The 25,973-nt window shown below is 46.3% G+C and overlaps 1 protein-coding gene across 1 annotated transcript in view; it reads left to right on the top strand.

The window, feature by feature from the left end:
• Nucleotides 1-8,296: 8,296 nt before the first annotated feature.
• Nucleotides 8,297-25,973, top strand: part of ENO4 (enolase 4) — a 36,731-nt gene continuing 19,054 nt past the window's right edge. Inside the window, exons 1-7 of the mRNA XM_075534465.1 lie at nt 8,297-8,461; nt 11,346-11,474; nt 14,096-14,286; nt 16,095-16,237; nt 18,493-18,662; nt 18,739-18,870; nt 19,790-19,843. Of these exons, the coding sequence (XP_075390580.1) occupies nt 8,297-8,461; nt 11,346-11,474; nt 14,096-14,286; nt 16,095-16,237; nt 18,493-18,662; nt 18,739-18,870; nt 19,790-19,843 (984 nt within the window). The remainder of the gene's footprint in view (nt 8,462-11,345; nt 11,475-14,095; nt 14,287-16,094; nt 16,238-18,492; nt 18,663-18,738; nt 18,871-19,789; nt 19,844-25,973) is intronic.

Genomic DNA, 25,973 nt, shown 5'->3' on the forward strand with positions numbered 1-25,973 from the left:
ACTGGAAGGGTGGAGAGAGAGTAGGTTGGAAAGAGGGAACCGATTACAAGGATCTACATATGACCTCCTCCCTGGGGGACGGACAATAGAAAAGGGGGTGAAGGGAGACGTTGGACAGGGCAAGATATGACAAAATAACAATTTATAAATTATCAAGGGCTCATGAGGGAAGGGGAGCAGGGACGGGAAAAAAAGAGGACCTGATGCAAAGGGCTTAAGTGGAGAGCAAATGCCTTGAAAATGATGAGGGCAAAGAATGTACAGATGTGCTTTATACAATTGATGTATGTATGGATTGTGATAAGAGTTGTATGAGTCCCTAATAAAATGTTTTTTAGAAAAGCTTAAAATAAGTCCATTATGCCTACAGTATGGCCTTAAATCAATATATCACACCTGGATTTAGAGGTCATCTCAAAAATGGAATCGGCACACTAAACACTAATGACCAAAGACTAGACATATTGAAGGATGACATCACACACGAAAAAAGTGAAAGATCATGACAAAGAAAGGAAAGGCCAAAGTGGCCTCAGAAGAGACTGGATGTGCTCTTGAATGGAGTGCAGCCTAAGCCAATGGGAGCAATGATGATAAGAAGGAGTTGGATAGAAGAGTTCAAAGGGCAACTTAAGAAGACAGAGTGAGCTGTTAAAAGGAAATGCAGACTGAGAAAATGAGAAGGGAAACACACACTCGGTATCTCTCAAACTGAAGGAACTGAAGGAAATGAAACCCAAGCCTCCGGGTGCAACACTGGGGGTTTTATTGAGAAAATACTGAATGATGCAAACACATCAAAAGAGGGAAGAAAGGCATCCGGAGTCGGTCTATCAAAAGGAATCCGTGACTGTTCAATCATTTCAGGAGGTCGCATATGAGCAAGAGCCCATGGTACTGAAGGAAGAAATCCAAGTGGCACTAAAGGCATTGGTGAAAACAAACGTTCCGGGAAGTGAGAGAATTCCAATTGCGGTGTTTCCACAACTGAGTGCAATGGTGGCAGTGCTCATTCATCTATGCCCCTAAAGTGTGTGTGGCAGACACATATCTCCCGAAGTCTCAGAAAGGGATCCAAGGAAGAGGGATCCAACACAATGCAGAACTCATCAACAACAATGCTGATGTCAGCTGGGCTCTGGTTTCAAGCACGCAATACTCTGGCGCATACCAGTGCTTTATTAACCGTGAAAAGGCATTCAACTGTGCGCGGCATAACCAACGTTGGTAACACAGAACAGGAATGCCAGAACACGTGATTGTGTTCATGTGATGCCTGGGTAGAGACCAAGAGGCAAGGGATTCTACATGGTTTACAATCTTGAAGGTGTACGTCACGGTCATATTCCTTCGCCATACTTTTCAGGCTGCAAGCTGAACAAATACTATGAGAAGCTGGGCAACCTGAAGAGCGCAGCATCGTGACTGGAGGAAAACTCATGAGCAGCCCACACGATGCAGATGACATAGCTTGGCTGCTGGAAGCCAAGAGGACTTAAAGCACCTACTGATGAAACACTTCAGGATGGGCTCTCTTGGCTCAAAGTAAAGACAATAAAGCTCACGACTAGACCGATAGACCGTATCGTGATAAACAGCGACAAGATGGGAATTGTCAAGGATTTCACAGTCAACACCCATGGAAACAGCAGTAAGCCAGGAGGCTTTCTGCACTATGCAAAACTGCTGCCAAAGACCAATGAACACATGTGGCTAGAATGCTCCTTGGAAGTCAGAATGCCAAGAATTCATTCCTCGTACTCTGGGCATGTTATCAGGTGAGACCAGTCCCTGGAGAAGTACATCGTGCTTGGTACCATAGTGGCTCAGCAACATAGATGACGACCTCACTGAGACGGACTGACGCAGTCGCTGTCACAATGGGCTGAAGCACAAGAATGATGGGGAGGATGTCGCAGGACTTTAGTGTCAGGGTTGGGTAGTATTTCATTGTGTTGTACTGTAGGGTCGCTATGAGTGCAAATGAATTCAGTAGCATTTAACAAAAAGCACAATTTTAATTACTGGAGCCCCTTGTGGTGTAGTTAACAGGCTTAGCTGCTAACTGAACGGCTGGAGGTTCAAAGCCACTCAAAAGTTCTTCAAAAGAAAGACCTGGTAATCTACTTCCCAAATCCCAGCCCCTGAAAACTTGACAGAGTACCCGTGAGGTCACCAAGACTGAGAGTCAAATCAGTGGCAGCTGCTTTGGTTTAAATTGGCATACAACTATCACAAAAGGGAGGTATCGATTTTGTTATTAAAAAGGGCTCCTCCGTTGGACATTGTAAGATATGACAAAATAATAATTTATAAGTTATCAAGAGTTCATGACAGAGGGGGAAGCAGGGAGGGAGGAGGGAAACTGAGGAGCTGATGCCAGGGGCTTACGTGGAGAGCAAATATTTTGAGAAGTATGAGGGCAATGACTGTACAAATGCGCTTTACACAATTGATGTAGGTGTGGATTATGATAAGAGTTGTATGAGCCCCCAATAAAATGATTAATAAAAAAAGGTCTCCTCATACTCAAAAGGTAGGGAAACATTGGTCTAGTGCAGCCCCTTCATTTGGCCCAGGAGATCGACGAGGATCTTGGGGGGCATTTCTTCCAATAGTCCTACCTGACTCTCTGTGTATGCTCCGTGTCTTTTCTACATCCCTAAGCCTCTCCTTTCCTTCGTCTTCCTTTGACTCCCACCCCAAATCTCCAGTGTGATAACCTGGGTAGAGACCAAGAGGCAAGGGATCCTACACTTTAGTTTGACACCACACTCCAGATACTGTGCAAGCACAGATACTGTGCAAGCACCCTGAAACAGTTCTTAATAGGAAATGGAAATATATTCACCAAGGTACTAAAACAAGGAATGTGCTAAATGTGTACTAATGATACATATGAATAAATGCATCTTACGGTCGAAGACCCTGGTGCTTCTAATCGCTGTGGGAAATAAGGAAAGTGAATATTTTATGACAGTCACTTTATTTACTCTGGATCTATCAAGCACAAATGGGTTGCTAATGAATCCCTATCATACCAACTTTTCAAAAATGCCTTCATGTCTATTATTGCAGATGACCTTCTCGGTGGCTCACTAGGATGTAAGCATTACTGAAATGTAAGTGTCGTGAAGAAAACTACTATTGATTTTGTTCACTGGTATTTCCCCAGTGCCTACAAGAGAGCCTGGCACATGGAGACCTTCTGGAAATGGGTTTCCCCTGGCTGGGAGAAGTGACTAGGGTAACAGTTGTACTTGTATTTGAGAAAACAGATGGATTCATTTAAAAGGGGCACCAAGGAGTTCCTAGTGGTCTCTCTTCAGTCCTCACTCTTCCTACAACACTTACCATCCTTCCCTGAGGAGGATCGTGGGGCATTCCTCCCAACAGAAGCGCCTAGCACATACACAGCAAACACTCACAGCTATACCCCGTCTCGGATACCCCTTTCTCCTCTCATATTATTTTTCGAATGGAGCTTGTCAAGGAGCCATGGGACTGCTCTGTGATAAACACTGGGCTGCCAACGTCAAGGTCAGCAGTTCAAACCTCCCAGTACCTCGTCAAGGAAAAGGCTGGCTGCTCCTGTAAAGCCGTTAAACCCAAAGAGCAGTCTTGCTCTGTCCTGTAGCCCCTATGAGTCGGGATCAACTCAATGGCAATGGGTTGTACCACTAATATAGTCACTGTAGGAAAATCAGATACCGCCAATATAGAAAAGGAAAATTAAGCTTCCATGAACGCATTACCTGAAGATAGCACACAGCACACTGAACTATGCCCTCTCAGACTTTATTCCATGCGTGCATGTGTGCACACGCACATACCGAACATTCCCCAAGACTGCCTGCCCTCCATTCTATGACTTGGATTTTCCCTGTTCTCAAAGCCAGTTTGTTTCCTGTTATTGCTCCTTGCTCTCCTCCTGCGCCCTATCGTGCTTCTCCAGGATTTAGGTCCTGAGTCCGACTTTTCCTGACAAGATAATTTATCTAAACTTATTGCAACCTTAAACTCTATGTGGTTGACTTATATCTGAATCTTCCATCTTTCCTTTCCTCTGGGCTACCACACACCTCAAACTCTATACATCTCAAACCCAGGCCAGCAGGTCCCCTCCACCAACATCAAAGAACTCATTGATTCTAGTCCGTCAACTGCAACAGAATTCTAAGAGTTGTCCTCAGGAGTTTTCTACGGCTCTCTAACCCTCACATCCAATTCCTTTGTCTTTTCTGTCCTTCCTATGTGTGTCCCTCTCAGCTATTATGACCATTAGCTTAAGTTGTCCGTTAGTTTAGGTCTCCACATCTCTCTGATTTTCTCAATGGATCTCCTGCTTTCTGTGTGGCTGCACACTACTCCCACCAATCCCACTGGCTGTTCTCGGCTCAGTTCCTACAACAGGCACGTTCACCGTGCCCATCCCGTCTTCAGAAATGTGTTTGTTTCCCAGTCTTCCAGATTGGCACTTTGAGACCCTTCACAAGCTAACCTCAGGCTACTTGCTCATTCATATTTATTATTTCTGAAAACAAACCCTTTGCTCTAGCTGGGCTGGTGTGCCCATTATTTATCCAATTCAGAAATATTTGTTTGAGTCATATATTGAACATCCATTATGCAAAATGAAAAAAAGATTCATTCTTTCAGTAATTATTTATTGGGCATATAATGTTGCTGGGAGTCGGAATTGACTTTGTGACAGTGGGTCTGGTTTTTGGTATGTTGTGATGCAAATATGAGGGGACTTCAAAGAGTCCAAGGTACAGTGAAATACTACGTAACAGTAAAGAATAATGACGACTCTGAGAAATGCCTCCTAACGGGTGATGCTGGAGCATCCTCTGCTGAGTGAAATTGGTCTACCACAAAAAGATCACTGCTATTGAAAACAGAAAAGGGTTTTTGTTGTTTTCTTTTCTTGCTTTGTTTTGCTCTGTTTTGTTTTTGTGCATATTATTATCTCTGCAGGTCTATCTAGATAAGCTAGGTGGGATAAATAATCTGGAGGAGAGAACAACAGGACCAACAGTTCTGGGGGGGGGGGTACATGGGAGAGGGGAAGGGGGGAATGAAGTGGGTGTTAACAAACCCAGGGAAGAGGGAACAAGTGATCTAAAATCTAGAGCGAGGAGGGTGTAGGAGGCCTGGTAGAGCTTCATCAAGGGCAATGTAACCAAGAGGAATTACTTTAACTCAAATGAAGGCTGAACATGATAGTGAGACAAGAGGAAAGTAAAAGGAAATAGAGTAAAGCACTAGGAGGCAAAGGGCATTTGTAGAGGTCTAATACAGCCATGTACATATGTAAATATATTTATATATGATGATGGGGAAATAGATCTATGTGCATATATTTATAGGTTTAATATTAAGGTAGCAGGACATTGAGCCTCAACTCAAGTACTCCCTCAATGCAAGAACACTTTGTTCTATTAACCTGGCACATTCCATGATGCTCACCTTCCCAACATGATTGCTGAAGACAAAGCAGGTGCATAAGCAAATGTGGTGAAGAATGCTGATGATGCCCAGCTATCAAAAGATATAGTGCCTGGGGTCTTAAAGGCTTAAAGATAAACAAGCGGCCCTCTAGCTCAGAAGCAACAAAGCCCACACTGGCCTGTGTGATCATGAGGTGTTGGCAGGACCAGGTATGAGTCATCAAAGACCCAGAACAAAATATCATCATTGTGAATGAGGGGGAGTGTAGAGTTGGGACCCAAAGCCCATTTGTGGGCAACTGGACATCCCTTTACAGAAGGGTTGTGGGGAGGAAACAAGCCAGTCAGAGTACAGTATAGCACTGATGAAACACAACTTTCCTCTAGTTCTTTAATGCTTCCTCCCCTCCCCCCATCATGACCCCAATTCTACCTTACAAATCTAGCTAGACCAGAGCATGTACATGGATACAGGTAAGAGCTGGAAACACAGGGAATTCAGGACAGATAAACCCCTTAGGACCAATATTGAGAGTAGCCACACTAGGAAGGGAAAGGTAACGGGGAAAAGGGGAAAATTGATCACAATGATGTACTTATAACCCCCTCCCAAGGGGATGGACAACAGAAAGTGGGTGAAGGGAGACATTGGTCAGTGTAAGACATAAAAAAATAATAATTTATAAATTATCAAAGATTCATAAGGGAGGGGGAAAATGAGAAGCTAATACCAAGGGTTCAAGTAGAAAGAAAATGTTTTGAGAATGATGGCAACAAATGTACAGAAATGCTTGACACAATGGATGAATGGATGGACGGACTGTGATAAGTTGTATGAGCCCCCAATGAAATGATTAAAAAATACAAAACAGAAGAGAAGCAGATTTTGATGGCTCCCAGGGTGATAGAGGAAAGGAGGGGAATAATAGGATAGAGGGTAGGCAGGTGTTATCTTAGGGGAGGGGGAGACCTTCTATAATGAGGGAGATGGACCAAAACAAGAAAACAAGAATGATTGGGAAGTTTGATGTCACTGTATATGAAAATTATCTAATCTGTAAGCCTTCACTTAACTGACAAGTTTTTTTAATGTTTATGGGGAAATAAAAATTCCATTTTAACTTCATTTTTCCATGAACTCCTTGAAGCTTCCTTGTAAACACTAATGCTGAGGGCAGCAGTGAACACGGCAGACTGAGTTCCTGTCCTTCTGAAGTTTGGGAGTCAATGGATTATAGAGGGGAGACATCCAAGACATAGTGGATCCAAGCCAAGGTACTTCCATTCTTCCACTCCAATGTTAAATGAGTCAAGACTGCTGAGTGCTAAAACTGAGGCTGCAAGTGGGGAAGGAAGGGCTGGCAGGGTGAGAGATGGGGAACACATCTTCCTGGAGGATGTGGGGTTGGCCTGAAGCATTACATAATAGACAGAGAAGGGAGTCCTCCCACCCAAGGGACCACCAGGAAAGGCACAGGTGCAATGGAAACAATAACAAGAGCGCAGGCTTGTTTAGGATAAAGGTTCTTGCAACACCTGTCCTGTGGAGACTGTGATCTTCTCCTTGTGGAGCCCCCGGCTCTGCAGTGAATACAAAGATGACTCAGACTCAACTCCTGGCCTCTAGGGATTTCTGTCTAGTGCAAAGGATGGGGCCGGTGCACCAGCCTACACCACCACAGGGAGGAAGAAACACCTTCACAGAGATCCAGGTAGAGGGGACATTCAGATGGGTGTGCGTGCTGGGTTCACAGAACAGTATCTATAGATCACCTATGTATTTATATACATCTACATCCAACAGTCTGTACATCCATGCACCAGGCAGCTACTAAAATTAACTACCATTTCCAAAGTGCGCTCTCACTTCGTTTTCATTTCAGATGGAATGAAGCTGGGAGAATGGGTACAAGGACACTTTCCAGACAGGCCAAGGGAAGCATAACCTTTGAAGGTGCGCTTGGGTCAGGGACACGGAAAGCCAGGAAGAGAACGCGGTGCCCTCTGGGCCATCCCAGAAGCAGAAGGTGCGCGCTAAAAAAAGTTCTCCAGCTGCAAATGCCACCCAGGCAGAGCGGGCAGCCTGGGTTTTATAAAGCCGCTCTGAAAGGAACATGTCTCAAGGACACTCCTGCTCCACCCAAACGCTAACCATCCCTTAAGGCTAACCCCAATACTTTGGGCTCACAGTGGGTCGGAATTCCGTCCACTGGTTTACCCACCCAAATCTTCCCAGGGCGAGCACCGAACCGATAGTCTCCCGGGCGTCCCAGAACGCCCAGTCTGGCTGGCACGACTCAGGTGGGAGGGTTAGCACACTTGGGGGGCCTCCCCAGTTAACTGCGGAGGCCCCTCGGTATCAAGCTGGCATCGCTCCCGCGGTGGAGCGTACCGAGCCGCACGGGCCTGCCGCCGGGGCGCTCCCGAGCCCCGCGAGCGCAGGGCCCGGCGGGGAAGCCGGCGCCGACGCTACGCCTCCGGGGGTGGTCGAGCTACGAGCCCACAGGTAAGGTGCGTGGACAGGCGCCTCGAAACTGAAACGAGAGTCAGGAGGCCGTGCCCCGAGTGGAAGGTTGTCGGGGGTCAGTGATGCAAACCGAGGCTGGGAGAGGCAGCCCTTCCGAGCCGAGGGGACCCGGCCCAGACGCTCCAGGGCAGCGCCGGGCGGAGGGCGCAGGAGCCATTCTTCCCCCAATTCCGAGAGCGCTCGGCTCGGCCGCGGGAAGACCCGGGGTCTGGATGCTCGCGAGATCTGGGGTCGGGATCTCGTTGCGTTGCCTAGCGACAGACAGGACGCTCGCGGCCCCCGGGCTAACCCCCTTCGTCGCCTCCAATCTCCTACCATGGGGGAAGACGGCGGCCGCCGCGGCTGTGAGGCCACGAGGGAGCTGCAGAAGCGGAAGGAGCAGGCGATGGAGTACTACCGGCAGAACGACGTTCCGCGGAGGCTGGAAGAGCTGCTCAACTCCACCTTCTACCTCCAGCCTGACGACGTCTACGGGCACCTGGTAGGGACCTGGGGCAGGCACGCTCCTCCCTCCCGCCCCTCTCCCCTGCCCCCCCGCCCCGCGCTGCGGCAACTCGGGACGCGCCGCGCATGCGCGCCGCCGCGGGGCACGCTGGGTCCGCGTCTGCGGAGCGGCCGCCGGAGAGGAGGAAGGAGCCGCCGAGAGGAGACTTGGGCCGTGGTTGTTCTGGAAACGAAGCAGCCCGGGGAAGGGGGCAACCGCGCTGCTTCGGCGGCCGATTCGTTGCCACGGGGAGCGTTCAGGGCCTCGCGTCCTTGGGACGCTGGGTCTCTAGACACAGACCCTGACCCCTTGGGGTAGTCCAGCTCACTGCCCTAACTCAGCGGAACCCTCCTTTGATTGCATTCGCACCGTGCTGCCTGAGCAGTGGTCCACCCCTCAGGCCTGACCCTCGGTCTCTTCGCGGAAACGCGCCGTTTCCCACTCGGATGCCTCGCAGACTCACTACCGAAGCTGTGGGTCTTTCTGGGAGTAGGAAGCCCCGTTTTTCTCCCACGGAAGGCTGGATTTCCAGCAGCAGTCCACCTCGTTACCCACTACGCCACCAGATCTCACATGCCCACGGGGATGAAATAGCTCCGTGTGGGGTTCAGATGCTCTGGGAACCGGTGTATTACCCGCCCCTCGTCCGCTCCTCCATCCTGGACCACGCCCCTCAAAAGCTGACCCTTTCCCACCTGGCTTCTGCTTTGATGGTCCTTGAAATGTTTGCCCGCGACCCATCCCCTATTCAGCCTGTTCAAATACTACACATTTTGTAATGCTGTTTCGTTTACTTATGAAAGGAATTCGGGGATGAACCCTGTAGGAAATAGCAGTACTACTAATTCATTCATCATAAAACTTGGGTTTGGAAGAGATTGTGACTCAAACAGATGGGTTTCACTCTTGGCTCTGCCACTTCGCCACTGTGGCAGACTATTCAAGTTAACTGCACTTCTAGTGTGACAGGCTCCTGAAGCCCCTCCCACATGGACACTGGACTTGGCTATAGGACTTCCTTTGATCAGTAGGACCCTGGCGAGCATGATTCCCACAGGCGTGGTAAGTGCTGGCATGTTGAGGCTGGGCCTCTTGGAACACCCCTGCCTCAATTGGAAGCCTAGTTAACACGCTGGGAGCTGGTCCAGTCACTGCTGGAGAACAAGAGATGGTAGACTAGGCCCTGGCAGAGACCCATCCACCACTTGCTGTTCAGACATCCCAGCTGGGGCACTAGACATATGCATGAAGCCATGTTGGGTATTTTCAGGCCTCCACATGACTGCATCTGCCTGGGAAACTCCAGCAAGACCGGCAGAATGACCCGGTTGAGTCCAACCCGCATTACTGAATTGTGAGCAAATGAGTAGTTTCAGCAGTCACTACGTTTCGGGATGGTCTGTTTCAGAGCACTAATGAAAACATCGGCTATGTCCTTTTGGACAGTTTACTTCTCTGGGACTGTTTGCCTGTCTGTGCAATGGAGATGATATTACCTACCTTGAAAGCGTTGTTTTGCAAATTAATAACATTGTATACAAAGTGCTCAGGCATTCATCAATTTATGCACAATTTATGGGCTCCACCAGGCTCGGGTATGTGCTACAGTGATAAGCAAGACACTATTTTAAGATATATATTCAGCACCCAAAAATGTGAGTTCCTTCTTCCTCCTGATATAATATCTAGTGCAGCGGTTCTCAACCTGTGGGTCGTGACTCCTGTGGGAGTCAAATGACCCTTTCACAGGGATTGCCTAATTCATAACAGTAGCAAAATAAGTGATGAAATAGCATCAAAAATAATTTTATGGTTGGGGTCACCACAACATGAGGAACTGGATTAAAGGGGGGTGGCATGAGGAAGGCTGAGAACCACTGATCTAGCATATAGTGGGTCTTCCAGATTTGATAACCTGAACTCACTGTGATACACAAAGTGGAAGTGCGGTAACATTTTTCCTGCTCTTGATGTTATTTAAATCCAGTTAGGTACTATGTAACATATAAGCCATCCTTAAAAGGCCTGGGTGGCTTGAAATTTTACCTTCCCTTTAGTTCTGCTGGGGGGTCACCTCTGAGCTGGCACATTGCTGATAGGTATTAGATGACTTGCTATCTAAGCAAAGGCCAATGGGTTTTGAATTCAAAGGTCACATACTTGGTCTGTTGGATGAAAAATAAGAAACTAATATTATCTGATAACAAAGACGGGGAGGAGGTTGTGTCTTCAATTGCCCTTCTCTCATAACTCTCACTCCCAAGCATACAAGCACCATCTTGAATCTTTTTTATTTAGACTCTGAGCTTACTACCTCAGATTCATTTTCTTTCTTCAGTTTCTTGGAGTAGTTTCAAACGGCTTCTGCTTTTGCACATCAGCGAAACTGCTATTACGGAGGTCCCCCACAATCCTCTTGGAACCCCTAGGTCTATGCACGAACTGGCAGTAAGTGAAATACACCTCCTGCCTCATGCTTCACCATTATAATGCCAAATGCTTTGCTGGGAAGAATAAAAAGCAGTCCACTGCGGGTCTCTTAAGTTTGAATGCGTTGTAGAGACCAATTGACTTTTATGTCTTGGACAGAAGGATGGGTTAGGGAACTGATCTGACTATAAGAAGTCTTAGTAAAGACTCACGCCAGGCCTTTAACAAAATGATGCAAGTTTCTGCTGAGAAATAAATTGTCTTGTGTACCAGAGACTCAGCATCAAGTTGAATCCAAATCTCACTGCATCGAAGGGCATTCCCTGCAGAGTTACTAGACTGTCCCTGGTACCAGGAATAACACTCAGAGAGGCTTGGTAGAAACTAAAGAGAATAAAATGGGATTGACCTTTTGAGGATAAACTGTGTATTTTATGTGTGTGTGTTAAAGGCAAACTGCTTTTCTAAGCTTGCAAAACCTCCCACCATATGGAAAGTGGTGGGGAAGAACGTGCTGGATGGACTGGGCCTTCCAACCCTGCAAGTGGAAGTATTCTGCACCATTCAAAATTTCCCCAAGGTATGAGACAGTGTAAAGGGATTCTTCACTATTGTCTTGGCCCACCGCATTTATCAGCATGTCTTGCCCAAATTGTCTGTAACTAATACCACCACCTTATTTAAACTGTAGAAAAGGACCTTAATGACTTGAAGATTAGTGTTTGAAATATTTATAAATGCTATCCACAGGTTTTTATGTACAGAGAGCATCAGTCACCACAGTCACCCACATTGGTTTATCCTTAAGCGAAATTTTGGTACAGACAGGGCCATTATCTGAAGATAATCCAAGTCAGAGAAAGGTAGTGAGGCAAACTGCGTGTTACATTCTGATAATATCAGTGAAACCAGTTCCATATCTGCATGCAGATTTATAGGGTCCTATACAAGGGTAAGTCAATAAGTATTGCTACAGACGTGTGGAACAGACGGCTGGGTCGGTTCCAACCCATAGCATCCCTATGCAAAACAGAATGAAGATCCACCCAGTCCTGCACTATCCTGACAATGGTTCTTATGTCTGAGCCCATTTTTACCACCACTCTCTCAATCCATCTTATCAAGAGTCTCACCCCCTCCTTTTCACTGCCCCTCTCCTCTACCAAACAGGATGCCCTCTTCCAGGACCTAGTCTCTCCTGATAACATGTCCAAAGGACATGAGACAAAGTCTCTCCGGCCTTGCTTCTGATGAGCATTCTGGCTGTACCTCTTCCAAGATAGATTTGTTTATTCTTTGGGCAGTCCGTGGCATGCTCACCAGCCCCATGATTCAAATGCATCAATTCTTTGGTCTTCCTTATTCACTGTCCAATTGTCACATGCATATGAGGCAATTGAAGTACCATGGCTTGGGTCAGGCACACCACCTGAGTCCTCAAAATAACATCCTTGCTTTTCAACACTTTAAAGAGGTCTCATGCGGCAGATTTACTCGATGCAGTGCATAGTTTGCGGCTGCTACCCCCACTGCCTTTCCTCTGTCCATGTCATTGTGGCTGACTCTACTTTGAGAAGTCAGCTCTTTCTCAGTCAGATTTTAGGGCCTTCTGACTTGAGGGGCTCAGTTGCTAGTCCTGCCACTGAAAATGTTCTGCTAGTCATGAGGGTTTTCCATGTTTGATAGTGTTCCACTGTATCCATAATGTTTCCAGGGGCTAATTCTTCTGAAGTGGATAGTCTATTCCTTCAGTGTAGTGTGTTCTTAGTCTGAAAGCTCTGTTGGAACCTGTCCACTTTGGGCGAACCTGCTGGCATTTGAAATGCCCGTGGCATAGCTTCCAACATCACAGCAACACACAAGCCACCGCAGTACGACACACTGACAGGCAGTGGTACAAAAGCATAGAAATCGTCATTAAACAAAAATATAAAAACATGAAGCTATTGTTTCTCAACATATTCTCAACTATTCCAAAGTATTTCCATTCTCTAACCCCTGCCCTATAGTTCCTGTGCTCTTTGAATTATACCCCAATAAAAACAAGTTTTGGCATTCTCAAGAGACCCAAATCACATTCCTTTTCAATATTCTTTGAGCTCTGAGAACTTTTCAGAAAGAAGTCCGAAAGCATAAGGTGAGGGCTGTAGGGTGGATACCGTAAGGGATCCCAACAAAATTCTCACAGGGACAGCCTTTGCTCTCCTTGATGAATACGCAGGTACATTGGGATGATAGGGGAAATTCCTCAGGACAAATTTCCTGGCCTTTTAATCACCAATGCATTTTTCCATTTTCTTCAAACGTTTTCCCTAACATATCCTCGTGATCATCGTGTGTCCTTTGATAAAATCTATCAAGATTTCCCCCTTTGGAATGCAGTGTTTAAAATAACAAGCTACCAGCTGCCATAGCCTTCCGAGCTGATCCTATCAGCCTGGAATTCATCTTCCAGGCCTTCCCAGCCTTCCCTAAAGCTCTTGATCCATCTAAGAACTGCTGTTTCATGGAGGGCAGCATTCCCATAAACTTGCTGCCAAGCTTCAGTCATTTGGGAAGAAGTCCACTTGAATTCTCTTAACAATTTTATATAAAGCCTGACCTCAAAATCATTTTTCCCATGGCACAAATATATATATAATCTCCTTTTTGGAAGGCACCCTAAGGAGATAATTTGTCTGCAGCCATTCATTGAACAAGTTTTTATTTGGAATAAACCAGTGCATATATGAAAAGGAATCCCAGTAGCAATTCTTTTTGACTCCCCCTCGAATACATGCACGAGCATCTGTGAATAGACATGTGGGTCCATCTACATGAATCATCACATTCCCTAGGTTTTATTACTGACAGTAATTTCTGTGGTTACTAGGCATATGTCATTGGAAACAACCTTACTGCAGTCTCGGAGGAGAATGATGATTCAGTCTGTTAGTATTCTTTTACCTCTTTACTGACGAGGCCATGATAAAAAAATGAACTTCAACAGAGTTCTTTTAATGAGATAATAACTTTAAATGTTCCTTAAAGTTGGGTCCCACCATATTTCAACAGCTATAGAAAGATATCAAAGAAAATTATATATTCTCACTTTTTACCTAGAAACTGGTGGTACCATATCACCTACAGTCAGGAGTGGGGTTAGTTCAGTGTCCTATTTCGGGGAGCGCTGGGGCCAATGCAGACACATACTGTTTTCAGCACATATGTTCTGTGGTGATTGCGTCTCACTTTGAAATACGGGAAAACGCCTCCCCGGAGCTAGTGGAAGTGGAGGAACTGGAACGGAAGGACGCTGTCGGCACTGCCATGCAGTGGGTCAACGGAGCCATCACCACGGAGCTTCAGGGCCTCGAGCCTTCCAGCCAGGCTGAGGTGGACCACTTGCTCAGGTAACTCTTCTGCTCTGGCACAAAAATGCGAAATCTAAATAGGTATCCATTTATTTCCTTCTCCCTTCACCTGAAGATATGGTGGGACTGTGGCACCTCTAGCGGAGAGTTGTGAAGTCAATGTAAGATGCCCTAGATTTAGCATAATTCTTTCGTCTGAAACCCCAGTTATGAAAATCTTGCTATGTGAAGCGCCATTAGGCCTCTCAGCCTATTTCCATGCAGAGGACTTTCTTAGAATCCAGCACATCCATTCTGAGGGAAAAGACCATGTTAAGAATTTCAGTCAGTGTTTCCCAAAGTGGGTGACGCCACCCCCAGGGGATGCTGGTACAATCCAGGGAGGCTGCCCAAGCAGATGCCTGCACTTTATCTTGTATTATAGGCTGTAGTACAAAAGTTAGTAGCTAGGGAGGCACTACATTTTTGTTTCATTTTCTGAGAAGCGGGCAGTAGGCCAGGTAAGTTTGGGAACTCATGCCCTAGATCAGGGGTTTTCAACCTTCCTAATGCTGCAACCATTCATACACATCCTCATGTTGTGGTGCCCCTCCCCACCATAAAACTATTTTCGTTGCTGCTTCTTAACTGTCATTTTGCTACTGTTATGAAACGGGCAACCCCTGTGAAAGGGTTGTTTGACACTCCACCCCCAAGGGGGTCGTGACCCACAGGTTGAGAACCGCTGCCCTAAATGATGTATATTCCCAGCATGCCCTGTTTTCCCAGGTCTCACGTCATTTCACATCATCACCACTGCGCACCCTTACAGCCTAGCCTCAGCCACAACTCAGTCTTCCAGGCTTGGCCCGAAGACGGCCTCTCTCATTTGACAACGAAGCCAGCATTTCGATTCCTAGGGCTGTGTAAGGGTTGCTCAGGGCCCCAGCAAGCAAAGTGTGAGCATGATCTCTCCTTTTGTGCCAGTCTCGTGCCCCCCCCCCCGAAAGGAAGACCAAGGGATTCCCTTTCCTGAAGTGGCACCAAGCACGTGCCCAGTTGTGCACAACACATTTTCATTTGCTTCCAAGTTGCAGCATAACTACTGTAGAGGAATTTTGGGAGTTTTGGTTGATCTTGAAGTTCCTAAAAGCTATGATCCCCTTGCCATGATCCCATCTTTAGGGGGTTTGGGAGTTTGTTTGTTTTTTCCAAATTTCACAGTCAAGCCAGTCAACAATTCTACTACGTTCCCTTTCTTCTCTTGGAGTTTGACCCCTGTGCACATCCCATCCAGACTGGCTCCTCTCTTGGACAACTACCGAGACACCATCAAGACTTCCCTTCCTCCCGGGTCTCCAGATTTCCAGATCCTCGCCATCCCACTTCCTCTGATCTGTAGCTGAACATTGTCCATTGCAGCCCGGCCCTGGACAGTCATGAGGGACATGTAACTGCATCGCACTGTCCGCTCTGGGCTCGTTTGTCTTTTGCTGACCTTTTTTTCCTTTTTAACAATCCAGTCGTCCAGTGGCTTTTAACTGAATTGTATCTTTAACTTCTCCTTAGCACTGCAAAGAGGGCTCAAATAAATTTATTTTAAATGAGTACTTGAAATCATCAAATGTATTTCAGTTCTTGAACACAGTTTTACAAGAGCATTGTTATTTTTTAGGTCTTGAAAATCAAAGCTGAAATGTTCTTATGATGGGGCGCTCTGCTCCCAGAGAGAGTCCCAGTCTCAGAAACTCACAGGGCAGTTCTACCCTGCCCTAAAGGGTCCCTGTGGGTCGGCATCAACTCAGCGGCAGTTAAGTTTGGATTTTGTGGTTCACCCCCTTCTAACGTCACACTCTCCTGCCATTAAGGGCGTTCTTTGCAAGCAAAGTACAAGAAGACCAGGAGACCAAAGCACTGGAAATTCTGGTGGATGACTCGGTGCCTGCGCCTTTATTCCCAGTACCGCCTCCGCCTCCCCCACCTCCTGCCAAAAAGAAAGGACAAAAGCAAGGTTAGTGGCTTCTCTTGTTGGTCTGAGGAAGAAAGGCGAAGCTTGGCCTGCCTTGCGAGTTCGAACCTCTTCGTGGCAGACCGCGTTTCATTCCCAGCCTGGTGTCATCTCTCCTCCATGCTACTTCCTCATTGGAAGCAGCGGTGTTGGGTGGGCAGCGTTTTGCTTCATTCTGCTCTCTGTTTTTGTTAGATAAAAATATTTTTCGCTGTGGTAGTTACATAAGCTGCTGTCGATTTGAGGCTTGAGAGTGAAAGGGTGGAGTTTAACCTGTCAAATCAGATCAAAGCTTGATGACCTCATTTGGAGGCACTACGGTGAAAAATAGCTCACGGGAGGCAGGACACATCCTCACTCCCTTGGATACTCTCTACTGACAAGGCTCACTCCCTGGGAGACATTGCAGCTGACAAGACACATGGAGACAGACTGATGGCAACCAGAGCCTCAGAGCTGGAGAAGCCACATGGAGACCCCTCCCAGTGCTGAGATGCTTGTATCACCACTGGATCCACAAGACTTTCCACTCACGGGCCCGTGATTGTCCTGCATTCGGCATCATTGCATGTGTTGCATGAGTCTGAAGAGGAATTTATAGATTGGTATTGGACATAGGCTAATATCAGACTTATGGACTTGATCTGGACTGGACTGGGATGTTTTATCAATATGCAATCACTCTCATATGTAAAGCTCTCTCTTCTACACATGAGTGTCTATAAATTTGTTTTGCTAGTCTTCCCAGACGAACACACACACCTAGAGGTGAACACCTTGCATTGAAGAGTGACAAGGTCAGGTGTGGCATGGGAGACTTTCAAACAGCTCCCACTCCAAATTTCTATTAACTCATCAAAAAGCCACTCCACATTTTTATAGAATGGTATCCTTTGATATGGACAACCAACCTTTTGTTACTCCCTATTGATAAAAATTTTATTGGAAAATGATGCTATTCTAAAGCATCTCAGTAATTGACATCCTTTTTTCTACCCCTTCCAATCAGCACGTCCATTCTGAAGCTCCTGCTAGTATTTTAATAGGGTTTGTCTGCAACTAGAAAATGTTCCTTAAGGGCATGGGTCATGCTGTGGTCCCCTCGACTTTGCTAGGGTCTAGCACGGTGCCAGGCATAAACTAGCCACCAAGGAAATAAATTCTATGGGCTCCAGGGAATAGGACAGCAGCAGAACCAGTGACCAGAGTATTATGGAGACAAGCTCTCTTGTGTCCTGTAAAGAGATGCTGAGATGCAGACCCACGGCCCTCAAGTTGATTCCCAGTTCTAGGCTGGGGAAGAGAATTGACCAAGGTAAAGGCATTCTGCTGGACCAATCTTTTCCTGGGTGAACAGGGATGGTAACTACTGAGTAATAATAGGTACTGGCCGCCAATGGACATTCAGGAAGCTGCTCCTTGTTTTCTGATAGGACTGGGACTTAAGGAAAAGGAAGAAGCAAGAGGGGATAGTCCTTTACACACTAAGTATGTGCTAGGTGCTCACATATCTTACCTCCACCAGGACCTGAGCCAAAGCAGTAACTAGGGAGAGGGAGGATTGGGCGGTGGGGGGGGAGGGGAAGACAGAAAGTCCACAATGGACTCAGTGGTGCCTGTTCAGACATGATAGCTGAGAACAAATGAAAGTGAACCATGGGGAAGGACTTGGGGTGAATGGTTGGGTCTGGGAGGCATTTCTGACGTCCTCAATGGCAGGAACCTAGGCACTGGTTTGTGGTTGGGAGCAGCTTACTACTCATGATGCGAAGTTCAACCGCAAGTTGTACACACGGCTGCTGCGGTAGAATAGAGCAAAACAAAGCATGTGGCATGTGAATGGGGTTCAAATTCTGCCCTCCTACACTTACTGTTAGCCACCCTAATCCCTAATTTAGTTGTGTGGGAATGCGGGATCACAGCATCTACTCCACAGATTGCTGAGGAGCTGTTATTGAATGGCCTAGAGTTCCTTAGAGAGGAAAATCCCATCGCGAAGGATTCGGTGAGCAGAAGGGAACAGTACGTGAAATCAAAAAGAACAGTTGGAGATTGGGGTAGATTAGTCCTTCCCAACCTCAGTTTTCATCCTTACTTTTTTATGGGGCTATAACATCTGTAATTAGGCATGAAAAACGATTTAATTATGCTCAAAAATTTATTAAATTAATGAAACTTATTCAATAAACATAATTTAACTAGTTTAATCGTGCTCAAACCTTCTTAATGCCAGTGTGTGCTGACATGCTTTCCCCCAGGAAGGAAGGATACAATTCTCGAGAAACCAATCCCACCCGAGGAACCTGCTGAGCCCGTTCTCCGCGGCAGCATGGCCATAGGGGCTGTGTCCCTAGCTGTTGCCAAAACCAGTGCCATCCTGGGCAGCACTCCCCTCTACGTCAGGATCGCAGCCCTGAAGTACAACCAGGTCAGTACCTGTGACCAGAACTCCGTGATTAGAAACCATCCGTGCCTGCATTCCCTTTGTTCTTCCTGTATTTCAGGAACAGCCAGAGAAGCTTGCTGTGCCCTGGCTGATGGTTTCCCTGGCCAGCTGTGGGAAGTCATCTCCGGGGAAGTTGAATTTAATGAAAGAAGTGATTTGTATCCCTCATCCTGGATTAAGTGCCAAGCAAGTAGGTGATGTGATCTCAGCCTGTTCTTTTTATCAGTCAATCAGTTACACATATTTCTTCTCCGGCATCAGTGAAGTTTTCAGTTGAGGTCCCTAAGGCTTATAATAGCAAGGGAGAGGGAATGAAATAGAAAGTGAGAAAAATATCTTAGGGGCCCAGAGACGTGGGGAGGAAATCAAGACTTCCAGGAAAGCACAGCACATTTAGCAAGGATCTCTGACTCGAATCTAGCAATTGCTCGTGCTGGCGGCTCATGGACAAGACACAGGCGAGTCATTCTGGAGGCCTTGGTCATGGTGGAGGTTGTTTTCTGGGGGGAAGAGGGTGTTTTATCTACTGGCCTAGGCACTCTGGTACAGTGCTTGATGGCAGCAGCCAGTGGACGCTGGCACTGTCCTAGCAATCCCCTGTCGAGGAAGACCTCTGGGGCCTGGCTTGTTCCTTCGGTGAATATCAGTTGAGCTGTCTGGGTACCAGAGCATTGAGCATTCCTAGTGTGTCGACCTCACCTTTATCAGAACAAACTTTGAAACTTTTTAAGTGTAATGGGTTTATATTGACCCGCTCACCCTCCTCCAGACACTGTGACATGCACTGCTAGATGCGCTAAGTTGGCCAAGGGACCCTGAAAGAGAAAGAAGTTAACTTGCTCCAACCAACTTGCTCCAATCCATCCCAAACAATGAAGAGAGGTTACTGAGGTAGAAGAGCCTCTCATTCGCCATCAACTGCATGAAAGGAGGGGTGGGGGCTGGGGGCTAAAGAGAGTCATGCACATTTCCGATTATGTAAACTATGTTGTCCACGGACCAGGGAACCAGCAGACATTTGGAGTTAGAACAGCCGTGTCTGGTGTGCGTTTTTACATTGGAAATGTCTAGATTGCCGCTGTGGAAGATCATGGCTTTTCTGCTTACAGGGTGTGGCGATGCTCTTGGAAATTCAGAAACAAGTTAACAAAACTGTGGAACCGGTATGTAAAGAGATTCTGTTTACCAGCACACCCTTCTGGGACACAGCCTGCCGCCGATTGTAGCAGTAAAGCAATGTTGTCTTTATTAACATGGAAAAACACCCGCTGACTTCGGTTTTCCCATGGCGTGCAAGGTTATGCATGCCATCACTGGCTACGATCCCATTTCTAACGGGACTTAACCATCTCATTGAGCATCCAACGCAGCTGACTCCATGCCCAGGCCATCCCGTGGGATTTGCAAACAAAAAAGAAACTTGACCCTCAGCATAGCAGAGGCAGTTTGGCGTAGTGATTAAGACACAGACTCTGGAGCCAGACTCTCTGACGTGAGCAAATAAGGGCGCCTGACTGTGCAGCATCTTTGGGGAAACGTCAGGGAGGCCCGAGGAGAGGCAAGCACATGTCATCAGTTCTCCTCTGTCTTAGGGTAGGGCACAGTGATACGGCAAGGCTGGTCCCCAGACTCCCTGGAGAGAAACCCATCCCTCTGTGGGTCTTCTAACTTTTTAAATATACTTTTGAAGTATTAGGTTTTGAGAAAATCTACAACTAGAATACAGAGTTCCTGTATACCTTTCACCCAATTCCCGCCACCACCACCCCCAACTGTGTTCCCATGAAACTTGACTATGTTACTGGCCGCTGTCAAGTCAGGTCCAACTCATAGTGGCCTGTGCAACTGGAGGAAAGCACACTGGTCTGAGCCCGTCCTCCCAGCACTTGAGCCTTCCACCTGAGCCCACTGTTTGAAGCACTGTTTCCGTCCATCTAATCAAGGGGCTTCTGCCCCGCCAACAATAGACTCCCAAACGGCGTGCCTTACTGTGAGCAGAACGCCCACCGTTATTGACAGTTCACCAATTTTCTGGTGTCCCATTTCTGTTCTAGGATCCAGTTCAGGATCCCATGCTGCCTTTCCTGTGAGGCTTTTCAGCTGCATGATTAGAAGCATTAGACTTTCCCAGTCTTTTCCTTTGTATTAATACCACAGATACCACGAAATGCAAAACACAAGTGCTTTCTGTTACAATTATAGAAAAGCAACATGATTCTGTACAGATCATTCAGCAACCTACTTATATTTTGCCCTTTTTATTGAAGGCTCCACTCTCATTGATATCTAGGAAGGGGCTCTTTCTATACTAAAGACTGCAGTTCTTTTTAATATGCCATAAACATTTTCATCAGTCATGCTGTTTGCCTTGTAACTTTATAGCACCACGCTGAAAAAAGAAAAAAAATGTTTCGATGTAGGAAAGTATGTCAGTCTGATTTTTTAAGGCAGTGTGTTTTAGCCAGGAGTGGTTCTGCTCCTGAGAACAGCTGTCAATACCTGGAGACGTTGTTGGCTATCACGTGTTGGGAAGATCCCATTGGCGTGAGGTAGGTCGAGTCCGGGATGTTGCTATACATCTTACAATGCACAGCACAACATAGAATTACCCATCCCCAGATGGCAACCGAGCCAAGGTTGAGAAACTGTGCATTATGGGCTTTTTTGTTCTCGGTTTAACTTCATTTCAGGAAGTAGCATATGAGCAAGAACAATGGGACTGAAGGAAGAAGCTCAAGCTGGGCTGAAAGTGTTAGCCAAAAACAAGGCTCCAGGAATTGATGGAATACCAATTGACATGTTTCAACAAGCTGATAAGCACCGGAAGCACTCACTTCTGTGTGTCAGAAAACTTGGAAAACAGCTGCTTGGCCAACTGATGGGAAGAGAGCCAGATCTGTACCCATTCCAAAGAAAGATGACCTAACCGAATGCTCAAATTATAAAACAATATCCTTTATATAATATGCAAATAAAATTTTGCTGAAGACCATCCAGCAGTGGTTACAGCAGTGCAGGGAACTGCCAGCGTTTGAGGCCGGATTCAGAAGAGGATGTGGAGCCAGGGATGTCATTGCTGAGGTCAGATGGCTCTTGGCTGAAGCAGAAAATACCAGGAAGCTGTTCACTTGTGTGTCATTGACTTTTCAAAGACATTTGACTGTGGATCATAACAAAAGATGGGCAGCCTTGAGCAGAATGGGAGCTCCAGAACACTGTGCTCGTGCTGAACCTGCACATGGGTCAAGAGGCAGTGCGCCAACAGAACAAGGAAACACTCCGTGCTTTAAAATCAGGAAAGGTGCGCACCAGGATTGTATCATCTGACCATGCTTAATCTGCATGTGGAGTAAATAATCAGAGAAACTGAGTGATATGAAGAAGAATGCGGTATCAGGATTGGGGGAAAGCTCGTTAACAACCTTCAATCTACAGATGACACACCTTGCTTGCTGAAAGTGAGGAGGACTTACAACACTTGCTGATGAAGATCAAGAATGGCAACCTTCAGTGTGGACTGCAATCCAATGCCAAGAAGCCCCAAATCCTCACAACTGGAACAAGAGGTAACGTCATGGTAAATGGAGAAAAGATTGACGTCCAGACTTTCATCTTGCTTGGATCCACAATCAGTGCTCATGGAAGCAGCAATCAGAGATCAAATGATGTCCCTCGTTTGGGTAAACCTGCTGCACAAGACCTCTTTAGACTATTGAAAAGCAAAGAGGTTACTTTGAGGACTAAGGTGCACCTGCCCCAAGCCACTGTATTTTCAATTACCCCATATCCATGGGAAATCGAGACATGGAATAAGGAGGACTGGAAACTCAATGTGCTTGAATATGGTACTGGCAAAGAATATTGAAAGTACCATGACCTCCAAAAGAACAACAACAAGACCTGTCTTGGAAAAAGTAATGCCAGAATGCTCTTTAGAGGCTAACATGGGAGACTTTGTCTCACATACTTAGGACATGTTGTCAGGAGAGACCAGACCCTGGAGAAAGACAGCATGCTTGGTAAAGAGGGGCAGTGAAAAATCAGAAGACCCTTGCCAAGATGAATGGACACAGTAGCTGCAACAACGGGCTCATAGGAAGGAGGATGGCACAAGACTGGACGGTGTTTCCTTCTATTGTACACCGGATCCCTATGAGTCAAACTGACTGGATGGCCCTAAAATCAACCACAGTGTAATGCTGCACGCCTTCTGTCTCTGCTACTAGCAACTGACACATGCCTGTAAGCTTACCAGGCACCATTCTGAATGCTTTACTATTTCAGCTAGTTCAATCTTCACAGCCACTCTATCGATACTATTATCACCCCCCTTTCGAGATTAAGAAACTGAGGCCTAGAGAGGTTAACTAATGTAGCCAAGGTCCCATAACTGGTGGAGCTGGTGTTCAAACCCAGGAAGTCTAGCCCCAGAGAGGTCCCCGGTCTTCATCATCTGGTTGGTGTCTTGCCCCCAAATCATAGAAGACATTTTCTTTGAACATTTTTTTATCACTTTAAAAATATATGTATATCCCCAATTCATTTGACCTTCGTGTGAATGGTGGGAAGCAAGGATCATATTCTTGTTGACTTTTCACGTGGTGGTACATAGTTGAGCGCTTCCGTGGGGTCCTTAGAGAGAGCTCCCACCAGCTCATTGCTGTTTGAGTCAAAAAGCAATAAAGCATTTAGAATAAGGCATAACAGCTTAGGCATAAAATTTTTTTAAACAAACCAAAAAACCCCTACTACTGAATCAGTGGCCCTTAGAGGCAAGGAACATTCAATGGTCTGCATTTCTGTGAAAAATGTTGAGTTGCTAACAACATGGAGCATAACATTGGCTTCAAAGCTAAACAGATTTGGGATTTAATTTTGACTCAGCGCTTACTAACCACCACCATGGACACGTTACATAACCTGCCACAGCTCCCATCTTCCCAGCTGTAACATTAAATTCACCTACTGGGGAAGAATTGCAAGTAACGTGTGCAAAGAACCGGACTTGATCTCCCCAGTAGGCAATGGTGCAGAGATGTTTACCCTCCCCTGATGGTTATACTGCTACCAGGTTGTTCCTAACGTTAACTTAATCCTTCCATTACCTCTTAACTTTAAGTCCATTTCGAGGAAATGACAATGATTACTAAAGAAATGGTACTTTTCTCCTGCAGAAGTCAACTTAACCCATTAATAGAAAGCCTTAACTCAAGGCATGGTTTGGGTCTTCATTTTCAAAACAGGACTGGAACCCGTACTATCACCTTGCTTTCCTTTAGCAATAAATTGATTATTCATCATGATATATCACGGGGCTGATACGCAAGTGACTTCATGCCAGAGTTATTGTAATTTAAGTCACTTTTTGTAGGGACCTTCTCAATGACTAATTCTTCAGGAAGGCTGTGCTTGTTTGTGTGGGGTTTTGTTGTTGTTGTGTTTTGGCATTTAAAAACCCACCTAGATGGAGAAGTGTCATTCTAGAACTCATTGCATCCTGTCTGACGATAAAGCCTGGGGATTTGAGTTCTTTTCCACTCCGGACCAGCTATAGCCTTCCCACGTTAGAGAGGAACACACTGTGGGTTGCTTTGTTCAGTTATCTATTGGTGTTGCAAGGCCCTGTGTTACATAAGTGGCATCGGGGACAAAACACAGCACCTGCCCTCACGCAGTGTCAAGCCTGGTTGCAAAGACGTGAGAAAAACATAAGACATGGAGTAGTAATGTAACCCTGCAGTCTTCCTCAACATCAGCCATTCTGAGCTGACGGGAGTCAGATGGCTCTTCATCTGGTCAGATAGATCTGTGACTTCCTGGCGCCCTGCCCTTGTGTCCAAGGTCAATATCTTTTGTGTACTCTACTGTGTCTCCACTCCTCAACTCCTGCCTATCCCCAACCCAGATCCTGCACTTGGTAGACCCACTCTGTCCCATTCTAGAAATCCATGCTGCCCCCACTCTAGGCCTGCCGACATACACGTCTCTGTACCCCAAGGGTTTCCCCTTCCACTTCAGTCCAATGCCTCACCCAAGTATATTTCAGCTGCTTCAGAGTCCCCACCCCAAACTCTCTTCAGATGAAACTCCATTGCTCAGCATGCTTCATACCCCGCAGCCCTTGCTGCCGTTCACACCTCGTCCTGGTTCCTGTCCGTCTCCCGAAGCCGTGCCCTGGTGCGACTTATTGCTGCTGATGCTACATGCCACCCAGTTGGTTCTGGCTGATAGCAACCCTGTGCACAGAAGCACAAAACCCTGCCCAGTCCTGCGCCATCTGCGCCACTGTTACGTCTGTGCCCATCGCTTGGTCTTCGTCACCAGCTGTGTCAACTGCCAGGCACATGGACTTACTTCCCGGGTGTGAAGTTTACCAGGGAATAGAAAGTCCAGATAACCTCACAGTTAGAAGTAGGATAAGTGTCTTTGTACATTCTTGCGTGTGAACCATACCGATTCTTGACAAGCATGACCCAGCTTAGGAAGGCAGGAACTGCAAGGCATTGAAGTGTGTCCCAGAGAAGATTAAGTGCTTCCTACAGATTATGGAAATTATTGAGCAATATCATTAATATCACATGCAAGTAAATTTTGCTGAAGATAATTTTAACGGTTTTATTGGCACTTAATCCATACATCACACAATTCGACCATATCAGGAAGAGCTGTATAATCATCACGACACTCAATTTTAGAATGTTTTCTCTCCCCCTCCCACCCCGTGGTTAAATTGCTTTTAAAACGAGTTATGCAATCACCATCAGTTCTAGTGCTTCCTCCCCCCCACATCCCTTGTTTGCTTCCCCAACACCCTCGCTCTCCCCACCACCTCCCCATAAACCTTATCATAAAACCTATGAAACAGTCCTTATCTATTCATCTACTCTTTCTGTGCTTCCCAAAATGGAAAACCCCAATGAAACAATAAAAAACAAGATAAAGTAAGGATAAAATAATAATACAGTGATTTAAAAAATAACAAATAAGGAGTAAGAAAGAAAAGAGCACCATGAATATTTAAAAGGCCAAGGAGGAAATTTTTGTCAGAACAAGCAAGAAATATTTGCACATAGAACAATTTCAGGTTGGGTCAAGAGGGAGGTCAACTGACCAATTATCCAGTTCCTGCACAATCACTATTACAAGCTCTATCTGATAGTAAAGCTCTTTGAGACTCTTGCCTGTGGCTAGAGGGCGTCTGCCAGAGGCTTACTCTGACAAGATGCTCTGCAGATGGGTTTTGGGCTCCCACTGGCCTCCGTAGCCTTCTACAAACTGGGTATTCGAAATCTG

Source organism: Tenrec ecaudatus, chromosome 16 (assembly GCF_050624435.1).
Source record: "Tenrec ecaudatus isolate mTenEca1 chromosome 16, mTenEca1.hap1, whole genome shotgun sequence".
NCBI classification, from domain to species: Eukaryota; Metazoa; Chordata; class Mammalia; order Afrosoricida; family Tenrecidae; genus Tenrec; species Tenrec ecaudatus.